This window comes from Necator americanus, chromosome X, assembly GCF_031761385.1.
Source record: "Necator americanus strain Aroian chromosome X, whole genome shotgun sequence".
Lineage (NCBI taxonomy): Eukaryota > Metazoa > Nematoda > Chromadorea > Rhabditida > Ancylostomatidae > Necator > Necator americanus.
The window spans coordinates 14,772,748-14,791,225 of NC_087376.1; the positions used below are offsets into that span (position 1 = coordinate 14,772,748).

General features: G+C 42.3%; 2 protein-coding genes across 3 annotated transcripts; both read right to left on the reverse strand.

The window, feature by feature from the left end:
- Positions 1 to 3: 3 nt before the first annotated feature.
- On the reverse strand, positions 4 to 378 carry RB195_023156 (uncharacterized protein; the record flags this gene model as incomplete). Its single annotated transcript, XM_064210497.1, has 1 exon — positions 4 to 378. One exon carries the CDS (start codon positions 376 to 378, stop codon positions 4 to 6), a length of 375 nt encoding a protein of 124 aa, XP_064066378.1.
- Positions 379 to 628: 250 nt separating this feature from the next.
- On the reverse strand, positions 629 to 18,198 carry RB195_023157 (uncharacterized protein; the record flags this gene model as incomplete). Of its 2 annotated transcripts, XM_064210498.1 has the most annotated exons (8): positions 629 to 992; positions 2,424 to 2,504; positions 2,666 to 2,856; positions 3,143 to 3,177; positions 8,179 to 8,257; positions 12,692 to 12,814; positions 16,776 to 16,838; positions 17,161 to 17,187. In XM_064210498.1, the coding sequence occupies 8 exons, from the start codon at positions 17,185 to 17,187 to the stop codon at positions 629 to 631; spliced, it is 963 nt and encodes a 320-aa protein (XP_064066379.1). The 2 variants fall into 2 exon arrangements, with proteins under 2 accessions (XP_064066379.1, XP_013307255.2); XM_013451801.2 differs by lacking the exons at positions 629 to 992; positions 2,424 to 2,504; positions 2,666 to 2,856; ... (1 more) ...; positions 8,179 to 8,257; positions 17,161 to 17,187 and adding exons at positions 12,494 to 12,571; positions 18,145 to 18,198.
- Positions 18,199 to 18,478: the final 280 nt, after the last annotated feature.

Sequence of the window (18,478 nt, forward strand, 5' to 3'; positions counted from 1 at the left end):
TTGCTACTTCTCGAAAAGAGAACGATGTCGAAGGTTCGACAGAAATCTTCCATCAACACGTATGCCTCTTTCTTCCCAGTAAAGTGATTCCATTATCCATTGCAATGCAGCCGTGAACAGCTTCGGCGATATAGTATCGCCTTGTCGTACCTCCTTTCCAAAGGGTATTGTGAGGAAGCGGCGAAAAAGCTGTGTCTTCGTAGTGCATCGATCGTAGCAATTGGCTAATGTCCTCACATACGAAACGTCCACACCTTGATCGACCAGCGCTGATAGTATTGCATTTGTTTCTACGCTGTCAAGTGCTTTCTCATAGTCGACGAAGGTTAGAACAAGGGTTCGGCGGTATTCCCGGCAAACTTCTATGACCCTCGACATGGTCTGGATGGTGTACAAGCAGCTGAAGCACGGAATCCAGCTTGTTCTTGAGGCTGGGCTTCATCCAGCGTTCTGGAAATGCACGTGAGGATGATCTTGGTGAGTACTTTGTATAACACGCTCAGCAAGCATATCAGACGGTAGTTCCGAAGGTCCTCTCGGTCACCTTTCTTATGGAAAAGAACGGTTCGCGAGGTCTTGCACTGTTCTGGGATCCTTTCTTTCTGACGGTAGGATGTCATGTGCGCTGCTAACATAACATGTGGACTTGAAGATTAAGTGGATGGCCAGCAGCCCGAAGAAAGTCTACTGGTGTAAAATCAGGTCCGGGGGCTGTGCCAGGTTTCCTGCTCTTGATAGCGACTAGTACTTCCGAAGGGAGAATCCGTGGTGGAGCGTCACCAGTGGGGATGATCGAGCTTGACACAGGAGTTATTGAACGGAAAAGGTTCGAGTAGAACCTTTCCGTAATGATTTCTATCTCACGACGAGAAGACGTGCGAGTCCCGTCTTCGCTCAGCAAGGTTGCTAGCGGAATATTATATTCGCGAAGATCCCTGCGGCACTCCTTTAGACTCGTTCTTCTTTGTGCTGTTTCCAGAGTCTTCTTCTGCCTGCACGTCAAAAGATCTTCCTGCAACGCTTTTCTGCAGCTACTGTTTGCTACTAACCGCTCAATATGCGATACAATCAGATCAAGCCTCAAAGCCCTTCTTTTTTCCAACACCTTGGTGGTCTTCGAAATTCAATTCAAGTTTACCGTGCGCGGCTTCGAGACACGCTCAGCACAGGCTCGTAATCCTTTGAGCAGCATCTCGTAGTCCACGTTTGGGTCCTCCTCGATGTGTCAGTCACCTTGGGACAAGGAGTCCTCGAGTACGCAATCGTCGTAGACGACTTCTTTTCTCCTTCACTGCTGATAGCAGATGTTCTTTTCTATCGTGTGGCTAAGCCGTATTTTCGCACGAAAGAGACGGTGATCAGAACCACTACAAAAACATGGTACTACTGAGACATCAAGTAGACACCACCTCCAGTTGGTGAGTATGTGATCGATCTCTGCACGAGTCGCGCCATTGGGCTATTTCCATGTCCACCGACGATGATCTTTCTTCATGAAAAGAGAGTTCCCATGAAAGGGACGAGCGGAGAACAACATCCCGGCGAGACGACTGCCATTTTCGTTCCGGTCCCCTAGTCCAAATCTTATGATTCTGTATTCCTCTTCTGTGGCCTTTCCTAGTTTTGCGTTGATATCTCCGACAACGAATTTGTAGGACTTCTCGTTGCGGATCACTTCCTCCAACTTCCCGTGAAACATGTTCATTTCGGATTAATCAGCTGCTGATGTTGGTGATTAGCAGTTGATGACGCTGATGGGTCATTGGCGCAAACGACAGATCGGTGCACAACAATACTGCGCCTACATTTCGTGACGGAACGTGCCGCGAATGACGAGCGTATCGTCATCCAGCTATTGCACGTCGCTCCTTCTGCTCTTGGCCTGAGACGGTAAACCGTTGTGGACTAGGTATTATATATTATATCATATATTATATATCCTTCACAACGGTTCACCGCTTCATAGTGGCGTGGAGGTGACTATGGGCGTCGAACTGCGATGCACAGTGGAGGTTCGTCCTCCGGCAGGGTCTCCCAAGCTGAGAAGGAGTTTGACACAGCCGACATTCCGACTTCTCAGAATCGGAAGAATAGCTTAGAGTAAAGCACTGCTAAGATTCACCACCGTCTTGGCAAAATGTCGCAAGGCGGCTTCCTGATCCATATAGGTTGGGCGACGACCTGTGGTGAAAGCTAAGCTCACCGTGGCAGGGCTGTTTAGTGCGGGGAGAAGTCTTTTTGCCATTCCAGCATACTCACTGCCTCAGTACCCTGCACACTGGGCCCTGCCGTCTCAGACGTCGGATGGTATGGCGACCGGTGAGAGGCGATCAAATCTCAGGTTGCTCAGGGTGTCATTGATTGTGGACCAAGGCGACACACGCACGACTCGCCTTGGAGACTGTCTCAGACTGTGTACTTACAATGCGAGAGCAGTGTCCACAGACGCTGACCTGTATACCCTTTTCGGAGCTGCAGAGCGCGCCAAATTCCACTCAATTGCTCTGCAAGAGACCAATAGCAGAGGGAGCAACGTACGAAAAATGAATGAAGGTTACACTCGCAATTTGCGGAGAAAAAGTTCCGTCGCGAAGCGTAGGCGGTGTTGGTTTTGTTGTGCACCAATCTGTCATTCATCTCGTCAATTCTCACGAGATTCTGTCACCTCGTCTGGCCATTCTTCGCCTCCGCCCTTTGCGCCAATAACCCATCAGCGTCATCAACTGGACAGGGAAGTCGCCCAGTAGCGTGACTCGTGTGGAGATCGACCTCATACTCACCAGCGAAGGTGGCGTCTACTTGACGTCGTGGTAGTACCATCCTTTTGTAATAGTTCTGATCACCGTCTCCTTCGTGCTAAAATATGATTTAGCCATAGCGGAACAAGGAGAAGAAAGCGTTGTGGGAGAATCTTTCGAAGCTAGCAGCGTTGCTGAGCGAAGACGGGACTCACACCTCTTCTCGTCGTGAGATGGAAATCATTACGAAGAGGTTCTATCCTTCCGTTCATCAACTCCTGTGTCAAGCCCAATCATCCCCATTAGTGGGGCTCTACCACGGATCCTCCCTTCAGAAGTACGAAATATGGACCCCGGATCTGATTTTATATCAGCAGACTTTTTTCGAGCTGGTGGCCATCCACCTCATGTAATCTCAGCAGCGCACATGACGTCCTACCTTAAGAAAGAAAGGATCTCAGACAAACGGAAGACCTCGCGAACCGTTCTTATCCATGAGAAAGGTGACCGAGAGAACCTTCAGAATACCGTACGATATGCTTGCTGATCGCGATATACAAAATATTCACTAAGATCATCCTCACGCGCATATCTACGACGCTGGATGAAGCCCAGCCTCAAAAACAAGCTGGATTCCGTCAGGGATTCAGCTGTTTGGACCACATCCAGACCGTGTCGAGGGTCATAGAGGTTTGCCGGGAATACCGCCGAAACCTTGTTCTAACCTTCGTCGACTATGAGAAAGCATTTGTCAGCGTAGAAACAAATGCAATACTATCAGCGCTGGTCGATCAAGGTGTGGACGCGTCGTATGTAAGGAGATTAGCCAAATGAAATTGCATTGCATTAGCTAATTGTGATGCACCACTAGGATACAGCTTTTCCACCGTCCCTCACCATACCCATTGGAAAGGGGGTACGAATATGGCGATACTATATAGCCGATGCTGTTCACGGCAGCTTTGCCATGGAATATGAAATCACTTTTTTGGGAAGAAAGGAGCATACGTGTTGATGGGAGATTCCTCACTAACCTCCGTTTTGCGGACGACATCGCTCTCTTTTCGAGAAGTACCAATGAAGCAGAAACTATGATCAAAGAACTGGACGAAGCAGGGAAAAGAATACGACTGCGAATAAACAGAAAAAAGACGCAGTTCATGAAGAATGGCTATTGCGAGGACGGAGAAGTACAAGTTGAACGCTCTTAAATCGTGGAAACGTCCGTATACCTCGGACGTTCTGCGAATATGGAAAACGACCTGAACGAGGAACTGAATATAGAGATGAGAGCAGCGTGGGCAGCATTCGCACCCCTCAGGGAACCCTGTGGACCAACCGGGGGACAAGGATCTCCGTGCCCATCTGTTTTACTTGACAGTTCTTTCAGCGCTTTGTTACGCAGCGAAAACGTGCGCAGACACCGCTTCTACATTTAACAAGCTACTCACTACCAACAGAGCCTTTAAGAGATGTCTCCTGAAGTTTGACCGAGCACACAACACCTAGCCGATCTTCACAGTTCTGACTTAGGAGCAATGACCCGTCTTCACGACCCTGCGGAATATACATCGAAAGCAAAACAAGAGGTGGGATGGGCCGGTCATATTATGAGAAGAAGCGACGATAGATAAACTAAGAGAACGCTAGGATAGATCCCAAGAGACGCTAAACGCCCTCGAGGGAGACCGCAGACGTGATGTATTGGCTGCACGAATGGACCAGTTGAGAGCGCAGCTGGATAGGGCGCAAAGACCTTGTCATCGTCACTCACGAAACTTGAGAACATCATAAATGACAGTAACGAGGAAACGAGACAGGTGGAAGTGATGCTGGGGCCCGCATTTCCAATGAAGACAGACTATCTAATTATCTAAGTAAGCATATTATATATACCAATCTGAATGTCCGGCCAAAGCCGGACTTCAGACTTTCGGTGGTTTTAGCTTCGCTCCCCTTCACTGATCAATGAAAGTTAATTCTGTGAAATTAGACTTGTGTTTTTTTTAACAACGCTTTCATTCTCTTCTTTATATTATAAATTAAGGCGAAAGATTACGGAGTTTTCCTTCTGAACGCGTCAATTTTACATTTGGAGAATATTCGACCATCAGCTACAAACACTCCTTCGATGTCCGATTAATATAGATACAATTTGAAAGCATTACTCGAAGTATGGGTATTCCTACGATTTCCCCCAATAGTTATCACAGAATGACATTTTAACATAAAATGAAGTGAAAGGCATCATCCTACTGATAAAGATAACGTTCCACGTCAGGTCACGTAAACATCTTGCTGCTATTTAAGCAGCCATTTGCATGCGTGTTTCCACTTTCTGAAAACGGTATGCTATAAACTTGAGGCGAACGAAGAAGGAAATATGCACACGGAAGAGTCATAAAGGTGAAGAGCAAAGCGCCCAGTGGTCACGGCAGTGAAACGGCTGCAACCATTTATCTTTTACGTCATGCACACTAAGTTATTGCGCACCAATGAGCGGGTCCACCGACGCCGGTGGATCCGTCGCACCCATATTATAGCAATCTGACGCCGTTGGACCTGTCGCACTCCCTTCTATAGATATCTGGCGCCGGCGCACCAATCCCACGCCGGGTGGACCCATCACACCTCCTTTTTCGAATTTCGTGACACACAGACAAACACACACACACACACACGGACTAAGCTCGTTATTATATATCATGATATATATATATATATCTAATATACTATATAGGAAAGAAAATAGAAGACAGCGCAATAGCTTTGAGGAACGACTACAACCTGGTGTAGTTTGGATCAACGTCGTCAAGATGCGCCTTCGTACGAATGCAGGAACACAGAGGACTTAAACTTTAGATCGTAAGTGCTCATGCGCCTACAGAAACCGTTGAGGATTACAACAAAGATTCAATAGGACTGGAACATTTCAACGCCTTGCTGCACTGGCAAACAATCATGGTGACACGCTTTCATGTACTATCAATGGAGTTGAAAGTTCTTGTCTGTGTGCAAAGAACTGAAGAATGGAAAATCAAGCGGAGACGATGGGATTAGCGCAGAAATTCTGAAACTCCTTCCTTTTTCTGGGATTCGTGAGACGATGAAGATCATCCGTTCAATATGCATTGACGAAAGGATACCTGACTCATAGTAACACGTTTCCATATATTCCTTTCCACTAGAAGAGATTGATCAGGGAACCCAGAAATACCACTATTGCGTGTAATGTGCAAGGTTTTGAAGCGGATCATCCTAGATCGGGTAAGCAAATAAAGCAAAGAAACCACTCGCGACGAATTTCGCTCCGGCTGATCGGCGACTGATCAGGTGTTTATTGTGAGGAGAGTGATTAAAGTATGGCAGCGGTGTTCGAAGCCTTTACAGTTAGCTTTTCTGCATTTCGAAGCCGCTTTCGGTTCTTCTGACCGAGAACGTCTTCCCAACGCGCTCTGCCCCGGAGTTCCAGGAAAATTCGTCAGCCTAATAAGCGACATGAACAGAAGAACTGCTGCGGGCTGAACACCATGTGGATGTACTACACCGCTCGAAGTGGAAGCTGGAGTGAGACAAAGCACCGTGGCGGTACCCTTTCTGTTTATCTTTGCCGTTGCTGACACAGGTGAAGAAGAGTTCAGCAGTGCCACGCCGATGTCGTTTAAGCTCCGTCTGCACGTCCTTTGGTGGATCTCGAGTGCGCCGTCAATGTAGTAATGTTCGTTTCAAGCGCGAAGTAAGAACTTGCTGGTAACCTCGTGTCGAAATTATCTGCAGCCTACAGACTGAGACTCCGCCCTGGTAAATGCAAGTAGATGCCGGTTTTCTCGAGACCTTCAATAGGAGTCAAAGTCGACGGATAACCTATTAAACTTGTGGACGAGTTCTGTTATTTGGGTTGTATGCTGAAAAACGGTCTCTGAGAGAGATATTAAGCAAAGAAGCGCTAAAGCCAATTTGCGCACTCCACACACTTAATTTCGTTTCGGAATATGATTGCAAGCAGAACACATCGAAACAATTGGTGAGTTTGAAAAATGAAGAGTGTTGAAGACATGGTAGATCCTCTAGGGAAATACTATTATATTAAAGTCCAGCCATAAGACAGATGCAAGAAAAAAGTAGAGGTATTGTGGATTACATTTCACACATCTGTACTTTCTTAACGTATCCTGCAAGTCTCAACGTTACCCATCCACTGCGAAAATTTGTCCATTAATTACTTTTAAAGCAGCGCAACGCAGTAGTTATTAAAATGTTAAGATGAGGGAAGGCTTATCAGAACGCAGCATTTTGTCACATCGTTGCGGCGTAAACAAAAAGAGATTTAAAATAAAACGAAAAAACTAGATCATATGGAAGAATGGAGGATGTTGAAGAAGCCTCATGTTTTTCCAGATCTTTTCAGATTCTAACCGTCCAAATTGCAAACTGCACATGAAAAGTAAGGAAGTGCTCACTCACCTCAGTTATTAGAATCCAAATTAAAATCCAAAAAAATCCAAATTAAAAATTTTTAGATTTGAATATGTATAAAGTGGATAAAGGATAAAGTGTCCGGCGTTAATCAATCTGGGAAGTGCCCCCAAGTTCACTTCAATTCAGAATCATTTGAGGTTTACGAACGTGTAACTACAACGAATTGCGGTGGCTAGCCGATGTGTCAAGTCAGTGATTTTGTCGTCCCAGACAAGTCTGGTACCAATTTATCGACCCCAGAGGGATGAAAGGCTTGGTGAGCACGAGGGCTGATTCGAAGCTCCGATCGATCATGCAGGCAGAGGAACCTCTAACCGCTACACTACGCCGCTAATCCGCGTATATTCGTCTTGTTTTGAAGAATAAGTAATTTTGTTACATTCCACTGGGCAAGTGGCAATAGTTTTCATTTCTCTATGTATCTTGAAGTCTAACAAAAACGCGCACAAATTATTCCGCAATCCACTACTGTAGCTGAGTTACCTCTCTAGAAGAAGTACAGGTCTGGTTTTCCACGTCGTTTTTTCACGATTAAGGAAAGGTGATCGGAACTACTCTGGTTCCGCAATCTACTACCCAAACCTGACTCTTCCGCCGTGGGTTTCGCACAACGTCAAAAACGTGATACGCTGCCTTTAAATGTAGGCTCCATTCTGGTTCCATCTGCTGCTGATGTGGAGATTACTTCATTGCAATATAAATGACCTGTGTTTTCCATTGCCATCTTGGTTGCGGGTCACAATCATGATTCAATAAGTCCCTTATTTTATATATACTGTATTGACAAGCCTCCAGGGCACTAATTATGGCTTCGAGACAGTTTCACTTTTACAAGAATCAATGGTAAACAAAAACACGAAGTACCAGAATTAGGTTGGAAGGCCACAGAAAGATTAAGGTTGGTTAAGGGCGGCGGAAGAGGGTAAAGTACACGCTTTCCAGAAAAAAAAACATAGCTCACCATGCGAAGCCTGTGCTGGTATCATTGATTGTGTTTTTGGCAATCTAATCCTCGTCGAATCAGGATTATTTTGCTCTACCTGGAATTGTCGGTGAAATAATGTTGCTGAATTGGATAGCTCTTCAGCAAGTCACTTTTATAGGTGCAAGGATGCTGAGCTTTTTTACAGACTGTTATTTGAACTATATAGTAAGACTGACATCAAATGAAGTTAATTAGGATAACAATAAGTAGGTACGCGCGGTTGTTACCTGTTTCAACGCTCAGAAAAGTTCACACACTATGAGGAGCAACAGACGAAAAGCACAAACGAAAATGGCAAGAACTGGTTGCTTGTGGGAAAGGGGCTTCATTCGGCACAACTAACAATATTGTTCAAGATTTCCCAGGAATACCTTAGACGGCGAAAGGTGAGTTACGTTCTTCAAACACAAGGAAAGACAACAGCCCAGTAGATTCGTCTAGTACGAGTTTTGAAGTTGAAGAAAGACGAGCCTATTTCCCCTCACACATCCAACCATTCATATGTTATGCTTTCGGGATTCTTCTCTCAGAAGGAAAAGCTGTTTTGTCTAAATCTCTCCTCTCATTATCGATAAGAATTACGTTAAAAAAAGGTTGTTAGCGCATAAATGCTTTCTGTTTCTTGGCGAGCTAATTTGAAGACTAAAGTTCCCACTGCAAGAGATCTAGCGCGGGGCATGAGATCAGGGTTGCCATTCCGATTACTCATCCTTATTCTTCTTTCTTACTGACATTCATTCAATTTAACAAATTCAAGGTTTGAACGGTAGTGTCAACACTCTGAGATAATGTGGAACTCGTTCATGTCTTCCAGGTCAGAACGCAAAGTGAACTACACTGTTTCACCAATGAATTATTCGCGTTGGCCAATCACAGTCATTTCTTGGTCAGCAAATCACACAATCCCGAGAGCTCGTCACTTAGAGTAACTCGCACTTATAACAATGCAGGCTGAGATGTTATGATAATTACATAACCCTATGCGCTAATTAAATGATCCCACATCTGACAACTCATCCTTAGTAGTATTGAGCCAACTCAAAGGAATCATTCCACGAATCTGATGTGATATGGATTCTCGATGGTCAAAGACTATACGGGATCGTAGATTGCAGATACAGGTGGGATCCCACTCATTTCTTCCTGATCGCCGTAAAAAAAAACGGCCCGGAAGATGCGGCTTCGAGCGTTCTTGGGCGCTATTTTCTACAACGAGTTCTATTGGAGTGCGCCAGCCTTGTGCACGCGTCGCATCTTCCGGGCCGTTTTTACGGCAATAAGGGAGAAATGGACGGAACCACCCTCTCCGCTACAATCTACGACCCGTACAGACAAAACCCATCTGAAACCCGTTCTACCTCAGATCCGTGGGGTGATGCCTTTACCAAATTCATGGTTTGAACAGTAGAGTCAAAGCAGAATCAGGACTTTGAGACGCTGTAAGACTATAAGTCGTATGATGTTTCATAGCTGCAAGATGCTGAGCTGACTACTTCAATTCAAAGCTTCTTATTTATCTTATTTCTATTTTTCTTATTTTTATTTATTTATTTTTATTTATTTTTATTTATTTTTATTTATTTTTATTTTTATTTTTCTTATTTTTCTTATTCTTATTTATCAGAACTGCGGAGCCACCTTCTGGATGGAATACGAGAATGAAATCCAAGCTGCGACATATAATCAGAGCGTAAAATTTTAGCGAAGAATGAGCCAGCTTTCAGATCATTTTCAGGTGTAACGATTTCGATACTAATGAAGACCTTAACAAGAACACAAATTCCACTCCCTCCTTTCATACATCGATCAAAGCGATGGACATTATAGGGTAGGTTACCGACCAACTCAGAATCCAAGACTTTAGTAATTTAGTAGTTAGCCAGGTTCCAGTAGTAAGAATAAGATCAGGTTCGTGTAAAAAAAGAAGCATCCACAAATGATGGATTATATTAAGAAAACTACGTTCATTGAATTAATATAACTTTATTGTTCAAGAAACACAATGCTGCTTTAGGCGTTTCCCGCTGTGCCTTGTTCAATGTCAGAAGTGCGCCATAGGTAGACTACTCACTTCCCCTGACTTTTACCACTATTACGATGGCGTGCTTCTCGCCTTAGTTCACTCACTTACGTCTCCTTTTATCTGGTTTCATACTTCTGCCAATATAAACATTAGGAAAACCAGTACTATGAAGTAGACCTGTATTATCAAGTTCTCGATTAGGCTAAATTAATCAATTAAAACAGCTGGGTAAGAATGGCTAGAATGTATACGAAAGAGTGAATGGCTGTAGAATAAAAAAGAACCTCAGTTACACAGAATGTAACAAAGTGGATGGACAAGAAAAGTAGCCTTAGAGAAGATCAAGATTAGTACGAATATTCCGAAAAAAAAAAAACGAGAACAAGCTATTACCCCGCCACCTGACGCATGCGATATGATTTGTGATATATGAGTATGAAGTATCCAGAATACTCCCCTTGTTCTTTATTTTATATATATGTATATATATACATATATATGTATATGTATGTATATATATGTATATATATGTATATACATACATATATATATATATGTATATGCATGCATATATATATACATATATATATATATATATATATATATATATATATATATATATATATATATATATATATATATATATATATATATATGAATGTCTGGCATTGATCAATCCGCTTCGAATGCGCCATCACGTTCACTTTTAACTTAGAATAGTTTAAGGTTTACGAACGTGTAAGTGGCCTTTGCAACGACTTAGGGGGTGTCAAGTTACTTTTCCAATCCTCACAAACAAGTCCGGTACCAATTTATCGACTTCAGAGGGATGAGGGGGTTGGTGAGCACTAGGGCGTATTCAAACCTCCGATCGATCGTGCAGACAGTGGACTACTGCGTACTACCGACTAATTACCGCTATATATATATATATATATATATATATATATATATATATATATATATATATACCAGTCTGAAAGTCCGGCTAAAGACTTCAGACTTTCTGTAGTTTAACCTTTGCTTCCCATCAGTGATCAATGAAAATCAATAGTAGCGGCGTTTTCTTCAAAATTAGAATTGTGTTTCCTGACAGTGCCTTCCTCGTTTTTTTTTTTTTCAAATAAATTTGGGCCAAAACTTTCATAGTTTTCTTTCTATTTGCGTCATTCCTACATTTGAAGAAGATTCAGACTTCAGACACTCTTTCGATACTAACATTGTATGGACACGAATTGAAAGCATTTCTCGAGGTATGGGTTTTCCTCTTGTTTTCCCCTAACATTCTTCACAGAATAATGTTTTAGCCTGAAATGACGTGAACAACATTATCGCACTGATGAAGATAACGTTCCATATCAGATCATGTGAACTGTTCGATATTATTTTGGCAGCTTTTCGCCTGAGTGTTTCCACTTTTTGAAGAAACCATGCCACCACGATGAGGCAGGCCTGCAAGGAAATAGGTACGCGGAGGAGTCATAGAGGAGAAATGTAACACGGGCACTGGCCCGGGCATGAAACGGTTGTAACACCATCCGCATTTCACATGCACACAAAATTATTACGCACCACTCCAACGTCGTGGAATCCGTCGCACCCCATTTTATAGGGTTTTGGCGTTGGGGCACCAACTCGATGGCGCACCCCCTTTTTCGAATTTCGTGACTGACACACACACACACACACACACACACACACACACACACACACACACACACACACACACACACACACACACACACACACACACACACACACAAACACACACACACGTGAAGGAATAAGCCCGTTATTATATAGCATGATATTATATAGCATGATCATTATATATATATACATATATATATATATATATATATATATATATATATATATATATATATATATATATATATATATATATAAGTGGAATTTTCACTATGAATTGTTATTGCTGCGTTTCAGTGCTATACACATGAATGACAATCGCAGTTTCATGTAGCCATTTTCCATTATGATACAATCAGAGAGACTTGTTTGTAAGGTCAACGCAATCAACAGCAAGACTCAAATATTAGAAGAAATTGAATTTTATAGTAGAAATCAATTCGCTATAGATTATAGATTTTGAGGTGGTGGTCCTAAATATCTGTTTTGTAAAAGACTAAGTGCAACGAAGATATAGCAAAGCAGAGAGAAATACGCAAATTTGCAGACATTGCACAAATTCATCATGTTCCACCGTTAGGATTGCACAATAAGTCCTATGACCACATAAACATTATTTCAGTCGAAAATCTTTGCAATTATTTCTTGCATTGATGTAATTTTAGAGCCGGTATTGAGCATCTCCACAGAAGTTTTCTGTATACAAATGATATTACTTCCACTGAATAAACCAGAGAGAAGCCACAGCTTGAAAAAAAACATAACACCTACAACATCTATGACTCGGACTTTAGTAACAAATAACGCAACAATTACTTCTCTTTGGTCGTGATCCTTTGATGGATTAGACACAAATACAGGAACACCAGTGCACATTGCCTTCCGAACAAGTTCCTTCATTCTTTCAAAAATAGTTTGGTCGTCCTTTTCTCCAGGTATCTGAAGATGTGTTTATAAAATTAGTAAATTGTAGGTATTGGTAAATAATTGGTAAATAATAAATAATAGATGCAACGAAACGACAAAACATTAGTTTGTATACAGCAAATCATCAATTAACAGCAACACTAGGTGAGCGGTGTTAAGCAGCCGAAGGTGAAATTTCCTTTCTTACATCAGATTTATCAAAAATGACCAAGCATGGTTGACTTGGCCGAACAGAAAAAACTCTAAGATGGGACAACGAAATTGCCTCGAAAAATAATATCAAAAAAAGTTTCACGTACTGTGAAACTGTGAAGCCCTTACTCCTGTACTTCTTTCCATCCAGGGAGCACTGGAGATTGCTAAAGAGCCACTAATCAGAGGGGCCGAAATTTTGGCCATAAGTAAGCCGGGATTGCTAGGCAACTGTAACTCTTCAGCTTCGCATGAGTCAAATTTGCCGCATGTGCAATGGATGTGGGCTCACACCTTTTCCACTCAAAGAATGTAGGTCTTGGCATTAACAACTTGCCTCTTGAACGAAAACATCCAGTGCCCCAGCCTATTTCTGGACCAAGAACAGTTGAAGAACACGCTCACGTGATAAAGGTTGGCCTTCGAGACTGATACGGCATTCTTATTCCGATCCGCCCATTCTCTCTTCCACACTCGCTTTCAGGATCATGCTATATAACAACGGGCTCAGTCTGTCACCTGTGTGTTGTGTTTGTGAGGAACGAAATTCCAAAAAGGAGGCGCAACCGGTCCACCAGAGTCGAAATGGTGCGCCGGTGCCAGATTGCTATAAAATGGGGTGCGATAGGTCCACCGGCGCTAGACAGCTACAAAATGGGGTGCGAAGGGTCCACAGGCATCGAAATGGTGCGCTGGGGTTGTAGAGCGGTAAAAGGGGGTGCGACGGGTCCAACAGCGTTGTAATGGTGTGACGGCACCATACAGCTATAAAATGGGTTGCGACGGGTCCACCGGTGGAAGGAAGTGATATGGGTTCCGCAACATCGACTTAGTGCGCCGGCTCCAGATAGCTACAATATGAGGTGAGACGGGTCCCGCAGCGTCGAAATGGTGCGCAATAATTCCGTGTGGATTTCGCAAAAGGTGAATGGAGCATTGCAGCCGTTTCATAGCCATGGCCACTGGGCGCGTTGCTTTTCCCCTTTACGAATCCTTCGCGCGTCTATTTCGTTGCACGTTTTCCTCACATTGGTAACACGCTTTCTTCAGATAGTGGAAACACCCAAGCAGACGGCTGCTTAAAATTGTTTAAGGTACACAAGTCTAATTTGACAGAAGACGACACTAATATTAATGTTCGTTGATCAGTGATGGGGAGCAAAGCGAACACCACAGAAAGTCTGAAGTCCGGCTTTAGCCGAACGTTCAGACTGGTTTATACATAACCTACTTCTCATCTCCAGCGACGAATGTCTCAAGTCTTAAGTGTCATTTAGAGAGGGGGAGAGAAGAGTAAAGCGTATACTCTCCCTTCTAGCAAGTTGGAGCGCCAACAGTTCGTTGAGTGCTCACCGAAAAAAGGGTCGTAAGAGGGGTGTCTTAGAAGGAGGGGGTCGTAATGCTTGTCAGCAAAGGAGTAAAAAAGGAGAGAGCAAGGAGAAAAAAGACGAAGGGATTGTAGCTTTCAACACTAAATAAATGAAAGACATTCAGATAAGGATGAATGCGAGGGGCCATAAATACGAAGGCAAGAAAAAGAGCGTAAATTATACAATGCGTTCGGAACGATCCAAAACACTCGATGGGGCAACGTGATGAAGTCGCTATTTTTATTGATACGGTAAGGGATCAATCCCAGACTGAAGTGTGACTTTTGTACTAAGCATTTAAGAGTATAAAAAGCATGTTTCTCATCCGACAGTTCTTATTAAGACTAGGAAAGGTAATTTCGATGCTGTTACCGAGCGAAAAAAAAACACATCTACAGCCGGAATTAGGGATAAAATCAGTACAAAGTGCGTTCCACGAGTTTCTAAACAACGACGCTCAAAGTGAATTTACTACAACTAAACTTTTGTACAACTTTTGCACTTTTGTGCAGAGAAATTTCTTCTATGTTCCTATAAATTTTGATGCTTCTAGTTTTCCTAGTTTTTTTTTTCTTGAAACCTGTTGAGAAAAAATCTGGAATTCTTCTCTAGTTCTCGAGTTTTTCTCAACTATTAGGTTGTTCGGAAAGAAATGCGCGTTGAATTTGTCCATTTATTTCTCTTCTACTATAGAAGATTTTTTGAAACAGTTTTTGTCTATTAGAAAGAGATTTTTATTGTGCATCTTTTGATATATCTTTGTCTATGTCTACTTTGTTTTTTTTAAGGAAAGAAAGTTTAGGAAATGCTTGACCAAAAACTTCGAATGCGAGCTTGCATGTGGTACGACTTCAAGCAAGGCAAATCGGCTGCTGAATCTCATCGTGCCCTATCTGAGGTATTCGCCGAAGAAGCCCTGTCAGAAAGCCAGTGTAGACGATGGTTCCAGCGTTTCAAAAACGGTAATGAAAGCTTGGAATGAAGGCAAAAAGGTGATGCTCTGTGTTTGGTGGAACAGCAAAGGTTTGGTGTACTTTGAAGTTCTGGATTCGGGTCAAACAGTTACGGCGGACATCTACAAAGATCAATTGAACCGCGTGGATCAAGCACTGCGTCGTCAAGGTGTCGAAACGACGTCGACAAAATCCCTCCACGACAACGCTCGTCCGCATGTCGCGAAAATCACTTTGGAAAAAATTGAGAAATTGCTGGGAAGTCCTGCCTCATCCGCCATACAGCCCAGACCTGGCACCATCCGATTACCATCTGTTCCGGTCGATGCAGCACTCCCTGCCCGAGAGAAAGTTCACAACCCGCGAAGAAGTCCAACTCTGGGTGTCCAACTACTTTGAGTCGTAGCCGGCCGAGTTCTTCGAAAGAGGAATCCATTCTTTGCATAAACGTTGGCGACAAGTCATTGATAGTAATGGAGATTATCTTTTGAATTAATCTTGTTTAATTTCGTTTTTATAATAAAAAAATTTTTTAAACTCAAACGCGCATTTCTTTCCGAACAACCTAATAGCTTTTGAGAGAACTAGAACACCTACAGAGATTAAAATTTGTATTTAAGAGTTTTTTCCTTGATGCCCTATCAAAATATGGCATCAAATTTTCAGCTGCGCAACCGTAATGTCGCAACGAGAGAAAGTGCGAACTTCCAGATCTTCAGCTGCGCGTCAAAGTCCAGTAACTCAGCTCGAAGCTCGCTATGAAAATGGACTCCACTTGAAGTGTACTATGGAAGAAAATTTTTGCTATCAGAATTCATTTTCAATTTCTTAGTTTTTCTTTTCTTCCTTCTTAGATAGTTTTCATTCTCTCAAAAGCTAATTTAGAAGTTGAGAAAATTGCTAATTACAGAAACACACACTGAAAGAACTATATGATCTTGAAGACACAGTGAACTATGTATATGTTCTTGAAGACTATCCGTATTGTAAGTTTCCAATTCGAACGAAGCACATTTTTTCAATGTACATTAGCTTAGATTAGATTAGATGTAGATTAGATTAGGTCAGATTAGATTAGATTAGATTAACTACATAGAAAAACACTAAAACCTAACTAAAACCTATCTTCTTGATCAGTACACTAATTATACTTGTACTTTTGTTGCAATAACACCAATTCCTAGTACTGAAAATCTTTAGAGATATAAAGATTGTGTGGAGAGGCATCGGGTTACTGCATTGTACAAATCCCAAAATCCAAGAAATGGTTGAAAGTCATCTAGGAGAATTATTCGACTCGCTGAGTGAGAATATCATAACCATGCGAGTACGATAAAATCATTATAGAGCTCGGAGAGCCATGAGAATCGCTAGAAATTCCACATAGGGTCACAATACGAGAAATTTGAAGTGGTTCTTTACCTTACCGGTATGCAGAAAAACACCTATATGACTTACCAGGTGCAATAAACAATGATCATCGAAATATTTGGCTGACGGGAGAGTTTTTTGCTTGAATTCCTGGAAAAAAAAACAATTATCAATCTTGCCGATGTACAAACGCTTCGATTTGTGAAATATGTTGGGTCTTTTCTTATCCTTTTCCCCATTTTCGACTTTCTGTGTTCTGGAATTTGCGAGATATTTTATTCCGAAAGTTGCTGAAGGGTATTCGGACAATCAACATCAATTTCTACATGAAGCAAATCCAGAGGCTAGTCGATGCAGTGCGCGAAACACCTTCAAACTGCCTCGAAGTCACACGGCTACATGACAACATGAGGTCTCACACGGTATAGGTGACACTGCAATTTCTGGAGGCAACCTTTCATGATCTAAATACCATCACTTCCGGGCTCTGAAGGAGCATCCGCGCAAAAAAAACTTCTAAGACCTCGATGACCTCAAAAACGTACTATCGTCGCAACCCCTCTCCTTTTGGATGAAGGGCATTGATAATTCTCCCACTGAGTGGCTACATGTTGCTGATGATGAAGGTAAGTACACTGTTGATACTTGATTTCTATTGAAAAAATAAAATTTCTTGAACTTTTTCTCAAATTAGGGAGAAAGATATGCAAAGACCCAAATATATACGAGAGAGAAATATAAACCACCCTTTTGTTAAAACAAAACTTATTTTATTATAAACATAGGCATTTTTACAAACTAGTAAGTTCTCGTTAGTCTCAAATCGGTTGCATCCAAGTGGTTGTTTGAGGGATCCAAACATGACAAGTAGTCTGAAGTGCGATCATTGAGTCGAAAAGGAAACACGAAGGAAACTCCGTAAACGTCAAACAGCAGCTTTAACGCAGCCGCAATTGGTAGAAGGCGGTAAAGAGGGCCCTTTCGGATTCTCCGCGAATGTATTCCAGACATTACGTTCTCTGTGGATATGCCGGGGAATATGCAAAAATGCCTCGACAAAGCCAAGCCTCAGTTGTTCATGAAGACGCAGACTCACAACCGTCTTACATACTCTTCTGAGATGCTGAGAACTACACAGGTAAAGCATATTAAATGCATCTCTCCCTCATATTTTACGTGAGCGTTTCTACTGCTCGAGATACACTTAAAAATTTACCTTACATCACAACATCTCTCTTCAAAATTTTCATAGAAAAATTGTAGTGGGTGTGTCTGATTCTCCAAAACAAATCAGCGGCCCGTGAATTATATCCTAGCCGGTGATGCAGAGTATGATCAGTGGTAAGTAGAAAGAGTCAGTTATTGGTAGGTAAGACCTTGAATCTCTACAAGACACGCTCCCTCGCTAATCGCTCTACCGAGAAATGATTGGACATGATCCAAAATCCGACAGGACCCTCTTTACACGCCTGATCATTCGCTCTACAGCCCAAACTTGTCGCCATGCCATTTCCACGTGTTTGAAACCCTCAAAAAAGTAGTCGAAGACAAGCGATTTGATACTAACGATCAAGTGGAAACATTTGTGCGCAACTGGTTAGATATCCGTCCAACGTCATTCTTGGGAAACGGAATGAAGAAATTACCAAAACTTTAGGAGGAATGTATTGAGAAAGGAAATGATTTAGAAAAATAATTTGTAGAGATGCAGACGCTTCTCATAAAATAAACTTTGTTTGAACAAGAACTCATTTAAGGTTGGGTTGCCCCTCGTATATTATATATATATA